The sequence below is a fragment of the Neophocaena asiaeorientalis genome, unplaced genomic scaffold, assembly GCF_003031525.2.
Source record: "Neophocaena asiaeorientalis asiaeorientalis breed wild unplaced genomic scaffold, Neophocaena_asiaeorientalis_V1.1 scaffold450, whole genome shotgun sequence".
Classification (NCBI taxonomy): domain Eukaryota; kingdom Metazoa; phylum Chordata; class Mammalia; order Artiodactyla; family Phocoenidae; genus Neophocaena; species Neophocaena asiaeorientalis.
This window is the reverse complement of record NW_020175674.1, coordinates 185,550-202,660: the sequence shown is the minus strand read 5'-3', so window position 1 is coordinate 202,660 and position 17,111 is coordinate 185,550. Positions and strand designations below refer to the sequence as shown.

General features: G+C 42.9%; 1 protein-coding gene across 11 annotated transcripts in view; it reads left to right on the top strand.

The window, feature by feature from the left end:
- The first annotated feature begins 12,304 nt into the window (after positions 1-12,304).
- The window catches only part of MYO6 (myosin VI), an 88,746-nt gene continuing 83,939 nt past the window's right edge, over positions 12,305-17,111 (top strand). For all 11 annotated transcript variants that reach the window (XM_024731888.1, XM_024731885.1, XM_024731887.1 and 8 more), the window contains exon 1: positions 12,305-12,447. In XM_024731888.1, coding sequence (XP_024587656.1) covers positions 12,331-12,447 — 117 coding nt within the window. In that variant the 5' untranslated portion in view covers positions 12,305-12,330. The remainder of the gene's footprint in view (positions 12,448-17,111) is intronic.

Here is a 17,111-nt window from a genome sequence, read left to right as displayed (position 1 = left end):
TTGGATACCTGGGACGTTATCACTTTAGTTACTTTCCCCTGACCCTGCCGTGAAATAATTAGTTTGAATTCTTTACATGGCAATGGGAGATAACTTTGTAATTTTGGGAGTTGTTATTTGTACCCGTGTTTCGTTTTTAAGAAAAAAATGTGCTTTTGTTCAGGATGAGAACTACTCGTTTTCTTTTTTCTGGTGCTATGCCTGACACATAATAGGAGTTCAGTAAATTCAGTGGAATGTGTTTGTAATCAGGCCCCTTCAGACTCACTCGAGAGCTGTGTGATGTTAAGCGCTGAAGAGATGACATTTTGTAGGAAGCCATGTTTTTAACGTCTTTATACAGCCTCATCATCCGGTGGCTACCCCGCATAGTTAACGTTTAGGGTAAGTATGGTTCCGCGCGTTATGAAAGTGAGACGAAGTGGAATTAGCTGAGTCACTCCGTGTTTTCTCTGGGAGCGGTTTCGGCATGGATTTGTCAGAGACTTAACATCTCAGTGCTCTGATGGTTGCCTGTCCTACTAGTGGTTGGTAGTCGAGAAAGAGAAATGGTTCCTGAAGTCCGTAAATAGTTTCCAGTTTGTCCTTCCAAAGCTGGTGAGATTCCTGTTAGGAGATATTATCGAACAGCATGGTTGACTCGTAGGCTCACACCTAGAAATCCTCGGATACTTGGTTGAGGACTAATTTTGTGAAAAAGATTTACTGATTCTCTTACACTTGCTTGCTTGCTTTTTTTTTTTTTTTTTTTTAAACTCAAGTGTCTAAGGCATATTTATGACTTTTAGAAACAGAATTCCTGCCCTGTTGAAAAACTGCTTTCTGTAAGCCTTTGTGGTCGTTAGGAACATTCTGTCGTGACCCAGCTCGGTCAGTAACGAGCTCACCTGTGTCAAGGGATGCTTCCTATTCCCATGGCCTGGAGCGGTGGGAGTGCCTTGCTCACAGTGACATTAACCACCTTCTTCCTGGACTCTTGTTTGCTTCCTGTTGAGTCACGTGAGACGTGTGACATCAGCCCTTAACTTTAACCAAAGAAAATTGAGAATGAGCGTGAGGCCGAACAAGATGTGAACGGGTCAACACACAATTCAGAAACACATCTCATGAGGTGTGTTCCCTGATGAATCAGGAGGGGCAGGGACCTGGGAGCTGCTGAAAACGTGCTGAGGCTCCCGTCTCAAGGGCCCTCAGGCACAAGTGGATCTCCTTAGTCTGTCTTCAGTACTTCAGGAAGCCTGGTGGCAGGTTTATATTTGCTGTGATGGAACTGGTCACTGAAGTGTCCCGTTTCTTTGTTTTTGGTTTCTCATCTCACCGCAGTAACACTAGCTATTTTTATAGGTGGCAGGACCGTAGAATTAGTCCGTTTAACAGATACCTGTTTTGTGCCAAGCATTGTTCTGGGCATCTGGGTTCATAGCAGTGAATAAAATGAAGTCCCTGGACTGAAGAAGCTTATATTCTAAATAACTAAAATACATAGTAAGTTTGCCAGATGTTAGTAGCAAGGCTGGGGAGAGCGTTAAGTTGTGCTGGTTTCGGGAGGATGGGCGGGCTTTCTGTTTTCGGGAAGCTGAGGCAGGAAGCCTCCCTGAGAAGGTGACAGTGGAGCCAGGTCCCGAAGAAGGTACGGAGAAAACTGTCTTGCAGGCAGAGGGATTGCATCGGTAAATACCAGAGGCCTGAAACACAGGCGTGCCTAGCGCGTTTAAAGAGCAGCACGGAGACCATCGCGAATGAAGTAAAGTGAGGGGGCGCTGGCGGTGCGGCATCAGAGGGGTTGGGCCGGGGAGAGCGTCTGTGAAGGGTCTGCGGGCCCCCGGGAAGCCGTGGGCTTTTATGTGAGTGAGGAGGGCGGCAGTGGCTTAGGTTGTGCCAGGGTCAGATTGACGGCTGTACCGGCCCTGGCTGTGCGGACCAAGGCGGAGGAAGGGAGGGCAGCCAGAAGCCGCTGTGGGATCTTGGTGAGGGACGGGCAGTGCGGCCGACGGTTGGGATCCCTGGTCGGGCCTCTTCAGGTTCTGGAGAGAATTTGAAGGTGGCGCCAAGAGGATTTGCTGAAGGACTGGATGCAGCCCGGGAGAGGGAGAGGAGGCTGGAGGATGACTTCACAGGTGTTGACGCGTACAAGCGTGAGGATGAAGTTGTCGTTGGATGAGAAGGGGGAACCAAGCGAGGAAGGCGCAGGAAGGGGAGCTTGGGGGCCGTCGCAGGGCCAAGCTGGAGGCGGCCGCCGCCTCCTGAAGAGTGGAGCGGAGCATTCCCTGAGCTCGAGGCAGCTGCAGTTCAGGCCAGGGGAGTCAGCTGTGGGCAGCACCCGCATGTGGGTCGCGCTTAAAGCCGTAGGACTGGATGCGACAAGACCAGGTGGGGGAGGAGAGTACGTGGAGAGAAGGCCCGGGGATTGATCCCCCAAGAGTTTCTGATGGTGAAATGATAAGGGGAATGCAGCCAGGGGAGCTGAGGCGATCCAGGGAACAGACCGGAAGAGTGAGGGATCCTGAGGTCCCTGGAGGAGCTGCTTCAGGGCAGAGCCCTCAGCTCTTGTCAGCTGAGGCTGCTTACTTGAGGAAGCCGGGGACTGAGACCCGCTCACATGACTTAGCAGTGGGGAGGAGGTCGCCGGAGGCCCTGAAGGGTGGGGATGCAGGCCCCGTAGGCGTGGGTTCAAGAGAGGACAAGAAGGGAGGAAATGGAGGCAGTGAGTGGGAAAGTAGTCCACCAGTGAGGAGGGGAAGTGGGTGACGAGAGGAAGAGGGAGGGAAAGAAGCAGAGATGGATGTTGCTGGAGCGCTGTCTTTGCGTGGCCCGAGGGGGTAGGATCTGGGGGGTAAATACAGGGATTGGTCTTAGGTATGAGGAAGGCCCGCTTGGCCTCAGAAATAAACAGGGGAGCAGAATACATGGACACACGTACAGACTGGTAAGTTGTGGTGATGAAAGCTCGAGGAGTACTTGGTTACTTTAAAAAGTGAGAAAATTTGAATTTTTACGGATAGTTTGGTAGACAGTTCGGTAGATACAGATAGTTTGGTCGACACTGTCATCAAAGCACGTTGTAGAGTGGGGTTAAATAAATTAAATTTGAAAAGAAATTTGAAAAGACAGTTTGTTTCTCATTTTGTAGAATATCTGAACATTCTTATTGCATATTTTTATTGATAGGTCAGTTCAGAAAGAAACAACAATATAAAAATATCTCATAACTGCATCAATAAAGTGAGAAATTCCAACAACAGCCTCCAATCCCTTTCGTTATCCCCGATTCTCAGCTGGTCATTTAAATGCAGTATTAACTGGGAGACTGAATTACCCCCACGTATCATCAGGTTTACCTTGCAGCACAGAGCACCCAAGCCAAAAACTTCTAGTTTGTGCTTGCCTGTAATCTACCCATGAAAGAATTTAAATCCAAGTCAAGACTTTACAAATAATAAACATTTTAATGTTTATGAAAGAAGTGGTAAGAGGGCTTTCATAAAGCCTTTACAGATCTTTTAACCTTCATTGATTTCTTATGCCATTAAAGCATAGGTTAGGACAGCAGAGCATTATACAGCTGGGGTTTTTTCCAGATCTGGTGACAAATACAAACCGCTGTGTGCACAGGAAGCTTGAAGCAAAGCTGTGCAGTGCGGTGATGATGAGTTTGGACTCAGGGTCACACAGGATTCATATCTCGCCTCTACACTCATTTCTCAGTTGTCTCTATATGGGCAACTTGCCCAAACTTCCAAACCTCACTTTCAAAACGGGGATGGTAGCTGCCTCCCAGAGCTGTAAACATGAAGCGAGGTAACATGTCGGAGTGTTTTAGTGTGACGCCTGTACATAGCGAAGATCTGTGAAATGTTGTGAATCTGTGGTTTCCTTTGACCACTTGAATGAACTCCATCCCAGCTGTGAGAAGAAAAGTCACTGTGCCTTCAGTCCCTGTTCTGAGTGATATATGTGTGCATATACCCACACACACAACCCAAGTTAGTAGAGTTAAAGACAAAACAAAACCTTAGTCTTATAAATGACGTGAGAACTTCATTGAATATCCTGGATTATATTGGCTCATTTATGAAAGAATGATAGAAATGACAGTGGAGCAGCGCCTTCCACCCTTCCTTTTTAATTAGTGTCTCTCCTGGTTTATTCCTCCTAATCGTAGCATTTGAGAAGTTGGTTGGTTTGTTTAACGAGTTCCTACCTCAGGAGAACTGTGTGGCCTGAATTGGATTGGACTTGGGACCACCTCTTAAAACGGACCCTGCCGCTCAGAGGTGAAAATATTCACCTCCTGTTTTGGGACATCTTAGGAGAGTTCAAATGCCAGAGATGTCACAGATGTGTTTAAAGGCCCAAGGATTGTTCAAACTTCTTATCACCTTGATTGATGATAGTGTACAGTCTAGACTGGTTTTGATCACACACAGACCTTTGGTTCCTGACAAATTTGAATAACATTGAACTGGGGCCTGCAGTTTGAGCTGCAGAATGTTTCAGTTTGAGCAGAGTAGGGCCATTTTACACAGGCGGGGTCATCCCGGAGAAGAGGCCTTTCTTTGGCTTGAAGACCAACGTGGTTTCTTGAAATCTGATTGCTCTTTTCATTAGCCCCTTATTGGGAGGTTAACATGGTCCCTTGGTGGAGAAAATGAAGAAGTCTTCAGTCTTTTACAAACTCCTCTTTTGAAAGACCAGCAAACTTTTAGATCTAGCACTAATTATCCAGGGAAGGTCTGGATGTAATCATTGGATGATAAATAAAATCTTATCATTAGTCACAGGATGTGGAAAATTTAAATCACCGGGCATAAATTAATATCTTGCTGTTATATTCTGGTATTTTAACATCTGTAAAGGAAATTTTGAGCTTCTGAAGTAAACTGGGATGTTTAGTCTCTGAATAATACAGAACTTTGTTTAGGATGATCTAAGCTGTGGCCAGGTTATCTTGGTATATAGGTTGTCTGCATGTATTATTTGAATTATGTCTAAATTCAAATCTGTTTTGTGATAGTAATTTATGTAGGAGCTTATAGCTTAAATATAGTTATGATTTCTGTAAAACCTATAAGAAAATCATATAACCAGTTCTCATAATTCAGATTATATGTATTTGGAGTAATTGGCCTGATTGTATCAGTTTTCAGATCATCTTATAAAATACCTTAAATATTTAATAACCATATAATAAACTTATTAATAAAATATTTGCCTTATTTTTTATCCTCTTTTTTTGTTAGCTAGTTCGTCTTAGCTATACCAGTTAAGCTAGTTAACCGTGGTGTTCTGAGGCTGTTTCGGAAGAGTCAGGTTGTGATGGGCTTAGCTTGAAACACCAGTGGATACATTGGGCTTTCTGAAGTTACATTTGGAAGTACAACATAACCTTTGTAAAAACGGTCACTCATTAGGATCGCTCACTAGGCTGTGATTAGGTCACTCATTACGCTCTGATGAACTGGACCTAGTACTACCGAAATCTGAAGGAATGTCGTAGCTGGTCTAGACATTGCTCCTTTTGTATGTCTTCCACTAAAAAACATTAGAGCTCTGTATTTTCTTGTCGATATCTAAGCCTAAAAAACAGTAGCTAGCACTTAGTAGGTACTCAGTGAATACACGTTGAAAAAGTGAGTGAATACCAAAATTACTTCTTAATTGAATTCAGGTAGTCAGGTTTTAGAACTTATCTTTAGATGCCTTCTTATTTTATTTCTTTGTCAGGAGTTTGTATTTAGTGGTAGGTATTTCCTCCCCGTTGTTAATGAATATTTATTGCCGATAATATCAAGACGTTCACAATCAATTTTAATATGAATGTGTTGCAGTGAATGTGTAATACCGTATTATGGCAGTTATGTAATTCCCATACTTTATTACTAGCTGAACAAGGTTAACTGGGAAATGTTTTCTAGGAAGGCCTTTTACAAGGTAATTTAGTGACTAAAGGGAAACCTGCTGAAATATTTTTGAGAATTTTGGTGTACAAGTAAGTTCTTAGGGAACTGAAACGCTCAATGAAAGATTGTGCTAGGTACACACAAAATGCACCAGCCACTGGCCAACGGTTACCTGGTGCCCAGTTTTCTCACAGCGTCTGGACACCTGGGAAGCTAATAGCCTTCAGGATACACTGATACAGATGAGAGAAGTTGCCAGTTTCAAGCTTGCGTGCCAAAGGTGCACATAACATTCTTTTGATCAACAGGGCCGGGGCCTGGCCAGATGAAAGAGTAGTCCTTTTAAAAGGCAAATTTGATACATCTACACAGCTCCCTTACCCCCAGTTAGAATTTAAGATCCTGGAGGGCAGGGATTTTTGCCAGTTTGGTTTACTGCTCTATTCCAAGTGATTGTTTTCCTGTTGGAAGGCTCCATGAGGCCAGCCCATGTCTTTTTTTTTTTTTTTTTTTTTCGGCCTATCATTGTATCTTTAGCAGCTAGCAGTATGTGTTATATACTAGGTGGTCAAATAAATACTAGTTTACAGAATGAATGACTGTGGAAGGCAAGTCTTATAAGGGTTCTTCCTTCCCTGTTTAATGCTTCTTCCTTGCTTTCTTGGTATCTTATGCCAGCTCTTTCAGCTCAATTCTAAATTAACTTTAGCTAGTACTCAATTTCTAATACCCTAGCTAATAAAAACAAGGCATTGTCATCTATCACAATCACAAGTTTAAAAGGGTAATCTTCGAAGGTGATGGCGGCATGGCGGGTGATGGTTCCTATTTGCTGGGCTGTGTCTACACGTTCAGCTCTGGGTACACGGTCCCTTTTGGGATCATCTCTGGAGTTGCCGAGAAAAAAGGACACGGATGTGTATGTATTTGTCACCCTGGCCTCCAGTACGTTTGCTCTCCAGGGAGCCTCTTGGTGATCTGCTTTTCGCTTTTCAACAAAGCCTAAATGAAAGTTCGCATCGTACCTCTGACAGGCTACAGATTGCGTGTCTATCGACTGCTATAGTGCTTACTTTAAAAATATCAGCTGTCAGTTAAATGCTAAAAATGAGATAATTTTCAGTTGATGATAGCGTATTATAGAGCATTCCCTCTCTTCCTGAATAACTTAAGGAATTTCCAGAATTTTAAATTTGCTTAGCCAGCCCCAGAGCTTATCATTTTTTTCTTTTGTATTGCTGCAGTGCATATGTAGTCAGCTCTTAATGTGTTCATGGTTTCTAGTACAGTAGCACCTGTTTAACTGCTCTTCCTGTGCAGACCTGCTTCATATGTATGAGTGTTGCTTGTATGGGTTTTCTGAATGCTTTTATGGGGACAAATAGTAATATGTCAAAAGAATTTTCTTTTGTGGAATGAATAAATCAGACTTCATTAATGAAGGGTAATTTATGTTATAAATAATTAGGATTCCAAAACTAATTAAATGAAGCCTTATTTTAAAAGAGGTTTTATTTTCGTGAAAGCCTTGCACTCAGTAGAAGATAATCTTTAATTTAATAGAGGGGGGAGTGAGTGTCTACCAGCTCCTCCAGGTACAAGTTACATCATCGACTCAGAGTTACAGAAAGATAAGTTCAGATCAGAATCTGGGCCAGACTGGCCTAGTCCAGAGGCAGTGGGTGTGTTGGATAGTGGTGTTCACAGTGGCTCTTCTGGGGTCACACTGCTCCAGTTTGAACTGGTAATTTGCCTAAGTGCCGAGTTCTAGATTGGAGATCATTTTCCGTCAGAATTTTAAAGGCGTTGCTTTATCGATTTCCTGCTTTCAGTGTTGCTGAAGCCATTTTGATTCATGATCCTTTGGATATGACGCATGTTTTTTCCCCCCTTTTTCTCTCATTTCTCTGAAAATGTGCAGCATCTTCTATTTCTGGTGTTCTGACATGTGACATGTTGTCCTTTTGTCTGTCCTTTTCCAGTTATTGTGTTGAGGACTTAATGGGCATCTTGGCTAGACTCTAGAGAATCATGCCTTTCAGTTCTGGTGAATTGTCTTTGGATATTGGAAAGCTTTCTCCCCTCTGTGTTTTGAAGGGAACAGGATGTCTGTTTTACCTGGTATTTTGATGCTGAATCTTTTTACTTGTCTCATTTTTATATCTGTTTTTCTTCTACTTTTTCTTTTTTTGCCCTCCACTTTCTAACTCTTTTTTTTTTTTTTCTTTCTTGGCTTTCTGAAAAAGATAGTCTCAACTTTATTTTCTGTACCTTCTAGTGAATATTTCATTTCCGCTATCACGTTCTTAAAGAAAAATTATTCTGACACTTGTTAAAATGACAAAGACGCCTTTATTCATGACTATTGCAGTAGGAGTGTATTAGCCTGCTTGGGCTGCCGTAATAAAATACCATAGACTGGGTGGCTTAAACAGCAGACATTTATTTTCTCACAGTTCTGTGGGCTGGAAGTCTGAGATCAGGTGCCAGCATGGTCGGATTCCGGTGAGGACTCTCGTTCTGGGTTTCAGATGGCTGCCGCTCTGTGGGCCGCTCTCGTGGCCTTTCCCTATAGTGTGTGCATTGAGGTAGAGAGATGTCTCTCTTCCTCTTTTGGTAAGGCTACCAATCCTATTGGATTAGGACCCCACCCTTATGATGTCAGTAGCCGTGATTACCTCCTGTCTCCAAATACAGTCACGTGGGCGATTACAGCTTCAACATATGAATGTCTGGGGGGGACACAATTCAGTCCATAGCAGACACATACACTCAGCCTATAACAAAGGGATGTTACAATAGGGAGAACGAGTGGGCTCCACTTTGAATGCAGCAAAGACAGCTGGGGATTTATAGCCAGTGAGCAGAGTGCAGGGGTCAGCGGATGAAAAAGACTAAGTGGAAACAGCACAGGTAGGGGATGCTTGCTCAACTGACTTAAAGGGATTCTTTTTGAAGGCAGATTAAGGATTTATATACCAAAGGTAGGGGATGAGGAACTTGATAAGATATCAAGGGTGAGAGAATTTCTCTAAACCGGCTTAGCAGGATCCTTGCTGAAACTGGCCTCTGTAGGCTGAACAAGGACAGCACAGACTCGAGGGCCTAGCGGAGGCCTCGTCAAGAAGAGGGCTCAGAGGAGCCTAACTGAAGCTCGGTCAGGAACAGAGTTCTGCCAGCACGTGGCAGTTTCGGTATGCACAGCCTCAGTCGTTCCTGGTGTCTCTCTTTCCGGAGACCCTCAGTCTCCTTCAGAGAATAACCTCTAGGTTTCTGTTGGGGTGATGGTGGGAGGGAGGTGGCGTTTGCCCAGCTGTGTGCCGTGTGTGCGGCTGGCGTTGGGAAGTCTTTTCCTCAGACAGCTTTCCCCTAGTCTCCCTGATGCCAGACTCCTCTTTTCACCCTTGCTTCGGTGGTGTAACGGTGGGTTATCGTTCCTCTTTCCCCATCCCAGATTTGGGGTTTGTCTCTTAGGTTTGCTAAGTCAGTTAGCACACCGGCCGCTCGCTTCCCAGCTTCCAGAATGTCGTTGCTGTCGTCTCCTCTTGGGCTCTCCCCCTCCTTGTGCACTGATGTCTTTAATTTAAAGACTCTTTTTACTGTAGATTTAGGGGGTTGAGGAAGGAGCAGCGTTGGATGTGTAGCTTTAAATCTGGTATCTTAACTGGGGAGCTGCAGCAAGTGTTTCACAATGGGAAAACAATTTAAATAGTTCAAGGAAATTTGACGTTCTTTTCTGACTTTGTGGGTTTTGCTTCACTGTGATTTTTTTTCTTCAGATACCTCATGATTTCTAAACGATCCCTCATGACTATTCCATAATTTCCCTTTGTATTTAGAACTATCACAAGACCGTTTACTTGAAATTTAGTGGTGGCTTCGAACAAGGGATATGGGGGACTGTAAGGGAAGAGGTGTCGCTAGCATCTGTTGGGTGCCATTAGAATGGGGATCTCAGTTTTACGTCACTTAATCCTCATAGCAATTCTGTAAGGTAAGTGATATTGTCACTTATGGGTAAGGATAAAGATAATGATCAGGGAGATTAAGTAACTTACTTAAGAGCTAGTCAGACAGTGGTGGAGCTTAATTTCAAGCCTAGGTTTTAAGACCTTTCAAGTCTTTCTAGGAGAGCATCTCCTTTTACTCCTCGCAAGCTGTGTGAACAGTTCATTCAGTCACTCGGTGAAGGTTGGGTAGCCTGCTCCGTGCTGGGCCTTGGCGACACATGAGGGCTAGGCCATGCCCTGACACAACAGGAATGTCACGATCAGACTTACCTTCAGTAGGATTTCTGGTGATCTGTGCATACTGGCAAGAGTGGGCAGGTGGCTAAGTTAATGACAGGAGTCCTGGTAAAAGGCCATGTTGGTTTTGACCAGGAAGGCAGAGCAGATCCAGGGAAGTGGGTGGATTTGAGATACCCTGTTGGAGGTTAGGGGGCCGACAGGATTAGGGGGTGAGAGGGGTTTGGAAGGAGCGGGAAGAATTGAGCATGACTCTGGGTTTGATTTGAAATGAACGGTGTTGGTGCCTTTAGTGATGCAATGAATGTGGTGGAGCAGAGTAATGATATAATGACAATGTTGCATCTGTTAGATGTCTCCATGAGGAGGTGTCCAGTATGCAGGTTAAACACCTGGGAGCTCAGTGGTGCTGTATAGGCCGGAGGAATCAACTTGGGCATCACTTATATATAGATTCTATTTAAAGCATGGGACAAGATACGATTATTTAGGGAAGGTGTGATATATAGATTCTATTTAAAGCATGGGACTAGATACGATTATTTAGGGAAGGTGTGATATATAGATTCTATTTAAAGCATGGGACTAGATACGATTATTTAGGGAAGGTGTGTGGATGTAGGTGTGTGAAGGTGTGGTAATGCAGCTCTGAAGCAGTGTTACTCATTCACTTCTGTGGAGAACCCTCAGTTAATTTCTTAACCCTGAATGGCACTGAAACCTAGTCGCATTTACTGCGTGGGGACAGCAGAAGCCATCCTGTAGCCATGGCATGGAAGACATTAACTAGCAAGCACGTTGCAGACTTGCCAATAGTTAGCAGTGTTTAGATTGAACTATATACCAGACATCCTTGTCTAACGTGAGAGGCTAGGCCTGATGGAACGTCCATGTGGGAAATCCCAGAGCTGAGGACACCACACAAGAGGCGAGTTACGGCACATGTGTCTTCTTCAAGTGTAGATAAGTAAGGAAAAGTAAGTTCCCGCTGAGGTGCTGAAACTAGGACATCTGGGATCACTGACTGGGTGATTCATTATAACACGTTAATCTCACAGAATCCAAGCTCATTAAAATTAAATATTTTATATGTTATGGACCCTTTGGGATACTCTCAAAAGACAGAATGGTAAATGTTAGGTCTGAGAATGCCAAGCACGAAAGCAGCTTTGTAGGAATGATTGAAAAACTAGCCTAGAGTTCAAAATAGGCAAAACCTGGAAACAGTATAAACGTTCATGTCCAGGACAGCAGGTAGACACCTGTGCATGTGATTCAGTGGGTTAGTGTACCCAGCAGCTTGGCTGAACGTCAGAACATTTTGTTGAATGAGAGAAGCCATACACAGAAGCATGCGTACTTAACGGTGGGTGCCTCTGGAGGTAGGGATTGACCAGAAGGAGGCACAAGGGAACTTTCTGGTGAGATGGAAATGTTCTGTCTGTTGATTGGGGTGTGTGTTTGAACAGGTGTGTCCAGGTGTGGAAACTCATCAACTTGTAACCTTAGAATTTGTACATTTCACGGTATGTAAGTTTTATTACCTCAGTAAAAAAATAAGAAGAGGACAAAGCAGTATGCCCAGTGGTTCTGTGGGTCTCCCTCTAGGGAGCACAGGGGTGGGGCATCCGTGTAGTCTCAGCTTGTCAGGGAAAGGCTTCCAGAGGAAGTAACCTCTCCTGTGTCTCATTTTTATCCCTCAGGGTCTAAGATAGACTTATTGTTCAAGTCTTAGCCAACTCCACACAATAACGTCTCCTCTTCGGATGACTGTTTAATTTATTGTGCAATCGGGAATACTTCAGGCAGCAAAAAGGAGTGCTAGTATAAGTTACAGTGGGCAAGAGGTAAAAACTGTGACCATTGGCTCTCTCTTTCTGCGCTGCTCAAAGTGTAGCTGGTTCTGACTGCAGTCACCACCGAAGGAAGACGGTGGCAAAGCAGGTGTTCCCGGCGGGTAGAGCAGCCTCTGCTTGGTCCCCCTGTACAGGTGGTACAGGGGTGGGTGCAGCGGGATGGCAGGGGGTGGGGATTACCCCTGCAGGGGTGCTCGTGTGTTTCTAAGAATCGCGATTTACATGTTAACTGAAAAAAAGATTGTTATCTTTTTTCATTTCCAGAGTTACTCACGTTGCTTTGTTCGTTCCTTTGAAACAGGAGATAGTGGATAGCTCCCTTCAGAAATGGAGGACGGGAAGCCCGTTTGGGCGCCGCACCCTACGGATGGATTTCAGATGGGCAATATCGTGGATATTGGCCCTGACAGCTTAACGATTGAACCCTTGAACCAAAAAGGCAAGGTAAGAAGTTTCTCAGAAAGATTTCAGAATTTGATTTGTGTCTTTAGGTATCTCCCTGTTTCAATGAGGTAAGTATTTTTTTAGCACAGTATAGGGGAAAGCAGTTTTCTGGTCAGTGAATCCTACTTTTCTCCTGAGTTGTGTGATTAAATCAGAATGCATACCCTACGGGGAAAATGGTGTCCCATCGTAAAATCAGACAGTAATTTAGTGGGCCTTTCATTAGCATATTCTTAAGAATAAATAGCTATATGACAAAATATAAACAATAACATTTTTAATTCCTTAAGCCATATAACTAAAGTTATGAATATATCTGTGATGTATTCAACATGTTACCAAGTAAAAATATAAAAAGTGAATGGGATTATGTTATGAAATTTTGCTTTTTGTTTTTTAGCTTCCGGATAATTCTTTTTTTAATCTTTTTTAATTGAAGTATAGTTGATTTACAATGTTGTGTTAATTTCTGCTGTACAGCAAAGTGATTCAGGTATACACATGTACACACTTTTTTAAATATTCTTTTCCATTATGGTTTATCACAGGATATTGACTGTGGTTCTCTGTGCTGTACAGTAGGACCTTGTTTATTTATTTATTTATTTTAAAGTTTATTTATTTTATTTTTGGCTGCGTTGGGCCTTCGTTGCTGTGCACGGGCTTTCTCTAGTTGCGGCGAGCGGGGGCTACTCTTCGTCGTGGTGCGTGGGCATCTCATTGCAGTGGCTTCTCTTGTTGCGGAGCACGGGCTCTAGGTGCACGGGCTTCAGTAGTTGTGGCTTGCGGGCTCTAGAGAGCGGGCTCAGTAGTTGTGGCGCACGGGCTCAGTTGCTCTGTGGCATTTGGGATCTTCGCGGACCAGGGATCGAACCCATGTCCCCTGCATTGGCAGGCGGATTCTTAACCACTACGCCACCAGGGAAGCCCGGACCTTGTTGTTTATCCATTCTATATATAATAGCTTACATCTGCTGTTAATTATTTTTTAAAAAGCTTTTATATTTACTTAAATTTATTATCATGTGATTGTAGTAAAAATATTTCTATTAAATAAAGATATTTAAGTCTTAAGCATAACCGTCTGTTATTTTTGTTGTAATGGTACTTTTTAAAACATAAAAGCATACTTTAATTTTGTACACATGGTGTCTATTTCCTTTTAGGCTTAGACATAGACTAGACAATGTAACAAAATGAAAAGTATGGGGGAAAAGTGACCTGGAGTCTTTTCAGCCTTCATGGGGACTGTAGGGCCTACCTATTTTGTGGGAGAGCTTAACACTTTTCAGTTTAATCAGTGTTCCCCTTAAGCAGGACTTCTGACTAAATTAAATTTGTTGATGTCATTTCTGTTTACTTTAGACTCTGCCAGGGTTCATGAATAATTTATGTTCTACTGATACATGGTTAACTAATGCCATATGACTGCCATCCTTCTGGGAACCTTAGAAAAACAAGGTGGATCTCTCATGAGGTCTGTTCACAGAGAAAACTATTCTGTTACTGTAAACAACCCAGGAACCTAAATGCATAATATATAATGTGCCATGTTAGCGGCGGCCAATTAAAGATACCCTCAGGAAAGAAAAGACAAAGTGTTTCTAGTTTTTCCTCTTATTAACAAGTACCTATTTGTACTTACAATGCAGTACATGTTCTAAAAAAAGAAAGAATTTAAAAAAAGAAACTCAATTATTTTTATTTATTTGAAGCTGTAGGGGAGGAAAAATTTTCCTCTACCCTTTTGGGTCTCTGGCTGGGCCTGAAAATTAAATCGACATAAGACACATCCACAGTAGGAAAGCATACGACTCTTATCAGATTTTTACATGTACACAGCAGCCTTCACAACAGAATGAAGAATTGAAGAAGTGACCAGAGCAGGAAGCGTTTAGACAAAGAAACAATCCATTTGTGAAGAATTGATAAGGCACGGGGGTCTGGGCTAGGGGTGGTAAATTGTGGAGAAGTGTTTAGGAAGGTAAGGGTTACTCTGGCAAGACTAGGTTTGTTTGCACAGATTTCTCTTGGTCTCCATTCCCTCCGCTGGTGATAAGAATGTCTTCTTTCCTCCTGGTAGAGCGAGGGCACCTTGCACGCGGGAGTTTTATCTCCTGCTCTCAGGAATAAAAAGGGTCAGAGTGCCCTTCTTACATCTGTTGTTTCTCAAGGGCCTTTAACTCAAGATAATCAGTATGCCAAAGTAGCATGTTCTGGGGTGACAGAAATTTAGTGAGCCTTTCATTATCTTTCGAAGTCTCCTTTCATTTTTGTTTAACGTATCTTATAAGCACAGTAAATCAAAAGCCCCAAATGAAATGAAAAGTATATTTCCTAGTTATATTTCGTTATATGTATTCTCTTATATCCATAAGTAACAAAATAATTCAGTTCAGGGATAGAAGAAACTTTATTTACGGGTGTACGCTTTTTTATAGTTTTAAGTATTTTGTGCTTTCAGCTGTGCCTTATTCGTATTAATCAGGTGCCCACACAGAACCAATAAAAACACTTAAAATTCAAATTGTGGCGTCATGAAAACTTTATGGATCGTAGATTATTTATAAACTAAAGTTGAAGCTTCTTTTCACAAAATCTTTTTGAAAGTTAACCAATTCTCAGGGATTTCTTTTCATCTTAATCCCCTCCCTGCCCCCACTTTCTGATCAGGGTCTTAGTAAGTTGTGAAGTGTCATAACAGCCGTGTGGTTAAAAAGATCCGTAAGAGAAGCAGCCTCTTGTGTAGATGATTCATGGAGTAGAGATCATCAGTGTTTAATGAAGGAAGTGCGTGAAGCAACGGACACGTCAAGTGGATCTGTTTGCTGACACAGTAGAAGCATAGAAGAGGGAGTGATGAGCTCTAGTGGGGAACCTGCCTTTGTTGATGGCAGTGCCTTTTAAAGTTTGTCAGCCATGGGCCCGTCATAAGAAATAGATTTGAAATCACATTAGGTATACGTATTATTCATGTGTGTGTACTGACGACAAATAGACTTTACGTGTCAACAAGTATGTGCATCGTGTGTGTGTGTGTGTGTGTGTGTGTGTATTCAAATGCAACATCCTTACCGTCTGTGATGCATTCTGATATTTTCTAATATCTTTTATTCTGCTAAAAATGCCATCTTGAACCTCTCAGTTGATTTCATGTTCCATATTCGCAGCTGACTGGCCTGCAGGCTAAAGCCCTAAACACATGGCATTTAAGGGTCTACCTTTCCTTTTCCCTGTCTGTGTTGCTCGTCTTGTCTTTTGTCGACCAGCAGTCTCCCCCTCATTCTCTTGCCCTTATGCTGAGTCTTATGTGTCTTTCTCCTCCTCTTCCAGCCTTCCTCCCAGGGTTTATCAGGTCCTCAGGGAGCCAGGTGGTGCTGGGCTCTGTGTGTCGCCACTCACAGTACTCCTTTTGCCTGGAATGCCGCTCTCCGCAGCTCTGTGCCTATTTAGCAAATATTCATCTCTCAGGAGCGACTGAGGTCACCTCCTTTATGAAAGTTTTCCACAGATGCCCTGTGTCTTCTTCCTCCTCCCATGCAGCAGAGTTTACCGTTGATTACTCTTTGCTTTGAGGAGTGGTATACCTTCTTCACCTCCCATAACGCTATTGGAGACATTCGTTTACATTTCTCCCCTCCCTGCTAGACTGTAATCTTCTCAAGTGCAGGCGCTATTTTCTTTGTCCATGTTGTCACGGAGCTGGGTGCACTGTGTTTGCTGGGTGGTAGGTGTTTACTGTGATCTCTTGATAGGAGAAAAAGCCTCCTTCCTCTAAGAGAAAACAGTTGCCTTAATGAAACAGATTTCCTCCTTCTCACTGAGTAGGTAGTAGAGGGGAGAAGAAGATGGGGGCTGGTGATCATTTGGGGGGGTGAAAAAGGATCTAGAGAAACAATTTTTTAGACTCGTTACAGGCCTTTCAGCCCCAAGATTATTAACCTTCCCATTCTAGGAACTCTGTGTTCTGCACCCCATTTATGGAGCCAACACCTGGGGTCTGGGGAGGCTTTAGCCCCATTGCTGAGGCTGTGAAAGTGGCACGTAGATCTGTGACATTAGCGGTGATTTCTGAACGTGTTTTTCCTGTAGAATCATTGTTATAAATTGTGGATTGTTTTATAGTACCATAATATACTTAATGTACGTTATGGACTAGTTCTGAACTTGTGATTTATCCTTTAAACCTTTCCTCGTTTATTAACGTTAAGAACGTGTGTAGTGGGTTCCAACTAATTAACTTCTAGAGTTTTCAGGGCATAACAGTTTTCTAATTTGGGTGTGACTTTGAATTGAGGTACAGCAGTAGTAGCCTGGATTTTCCTCTGTGAACTATAGCAGTAGCCTTGCCTTATACTCTTGCATATATATACATATACAGACCTGCAAGTATTCTAAAATAATTGAACAGGTTTTCCTTAGAGATTGGTTTGCTATGGATGGAAGCTTCAACCACAGGAGTAATTGTAATTGTTTGAGAAACAGAAATGTATAGGTAACTATTAGAATGGCGTGGAGAAAATTTAATTCTCTTTCGATGTAATTTGAGATCATTTCTTCTCTCTTACAAGATACTATCTTAATTCTAGAGTTTCTACCATAGTATTCAAATGATATAATAAACACCAGCTTATTCATGGATATCTGTAATGTTATGGACCTAA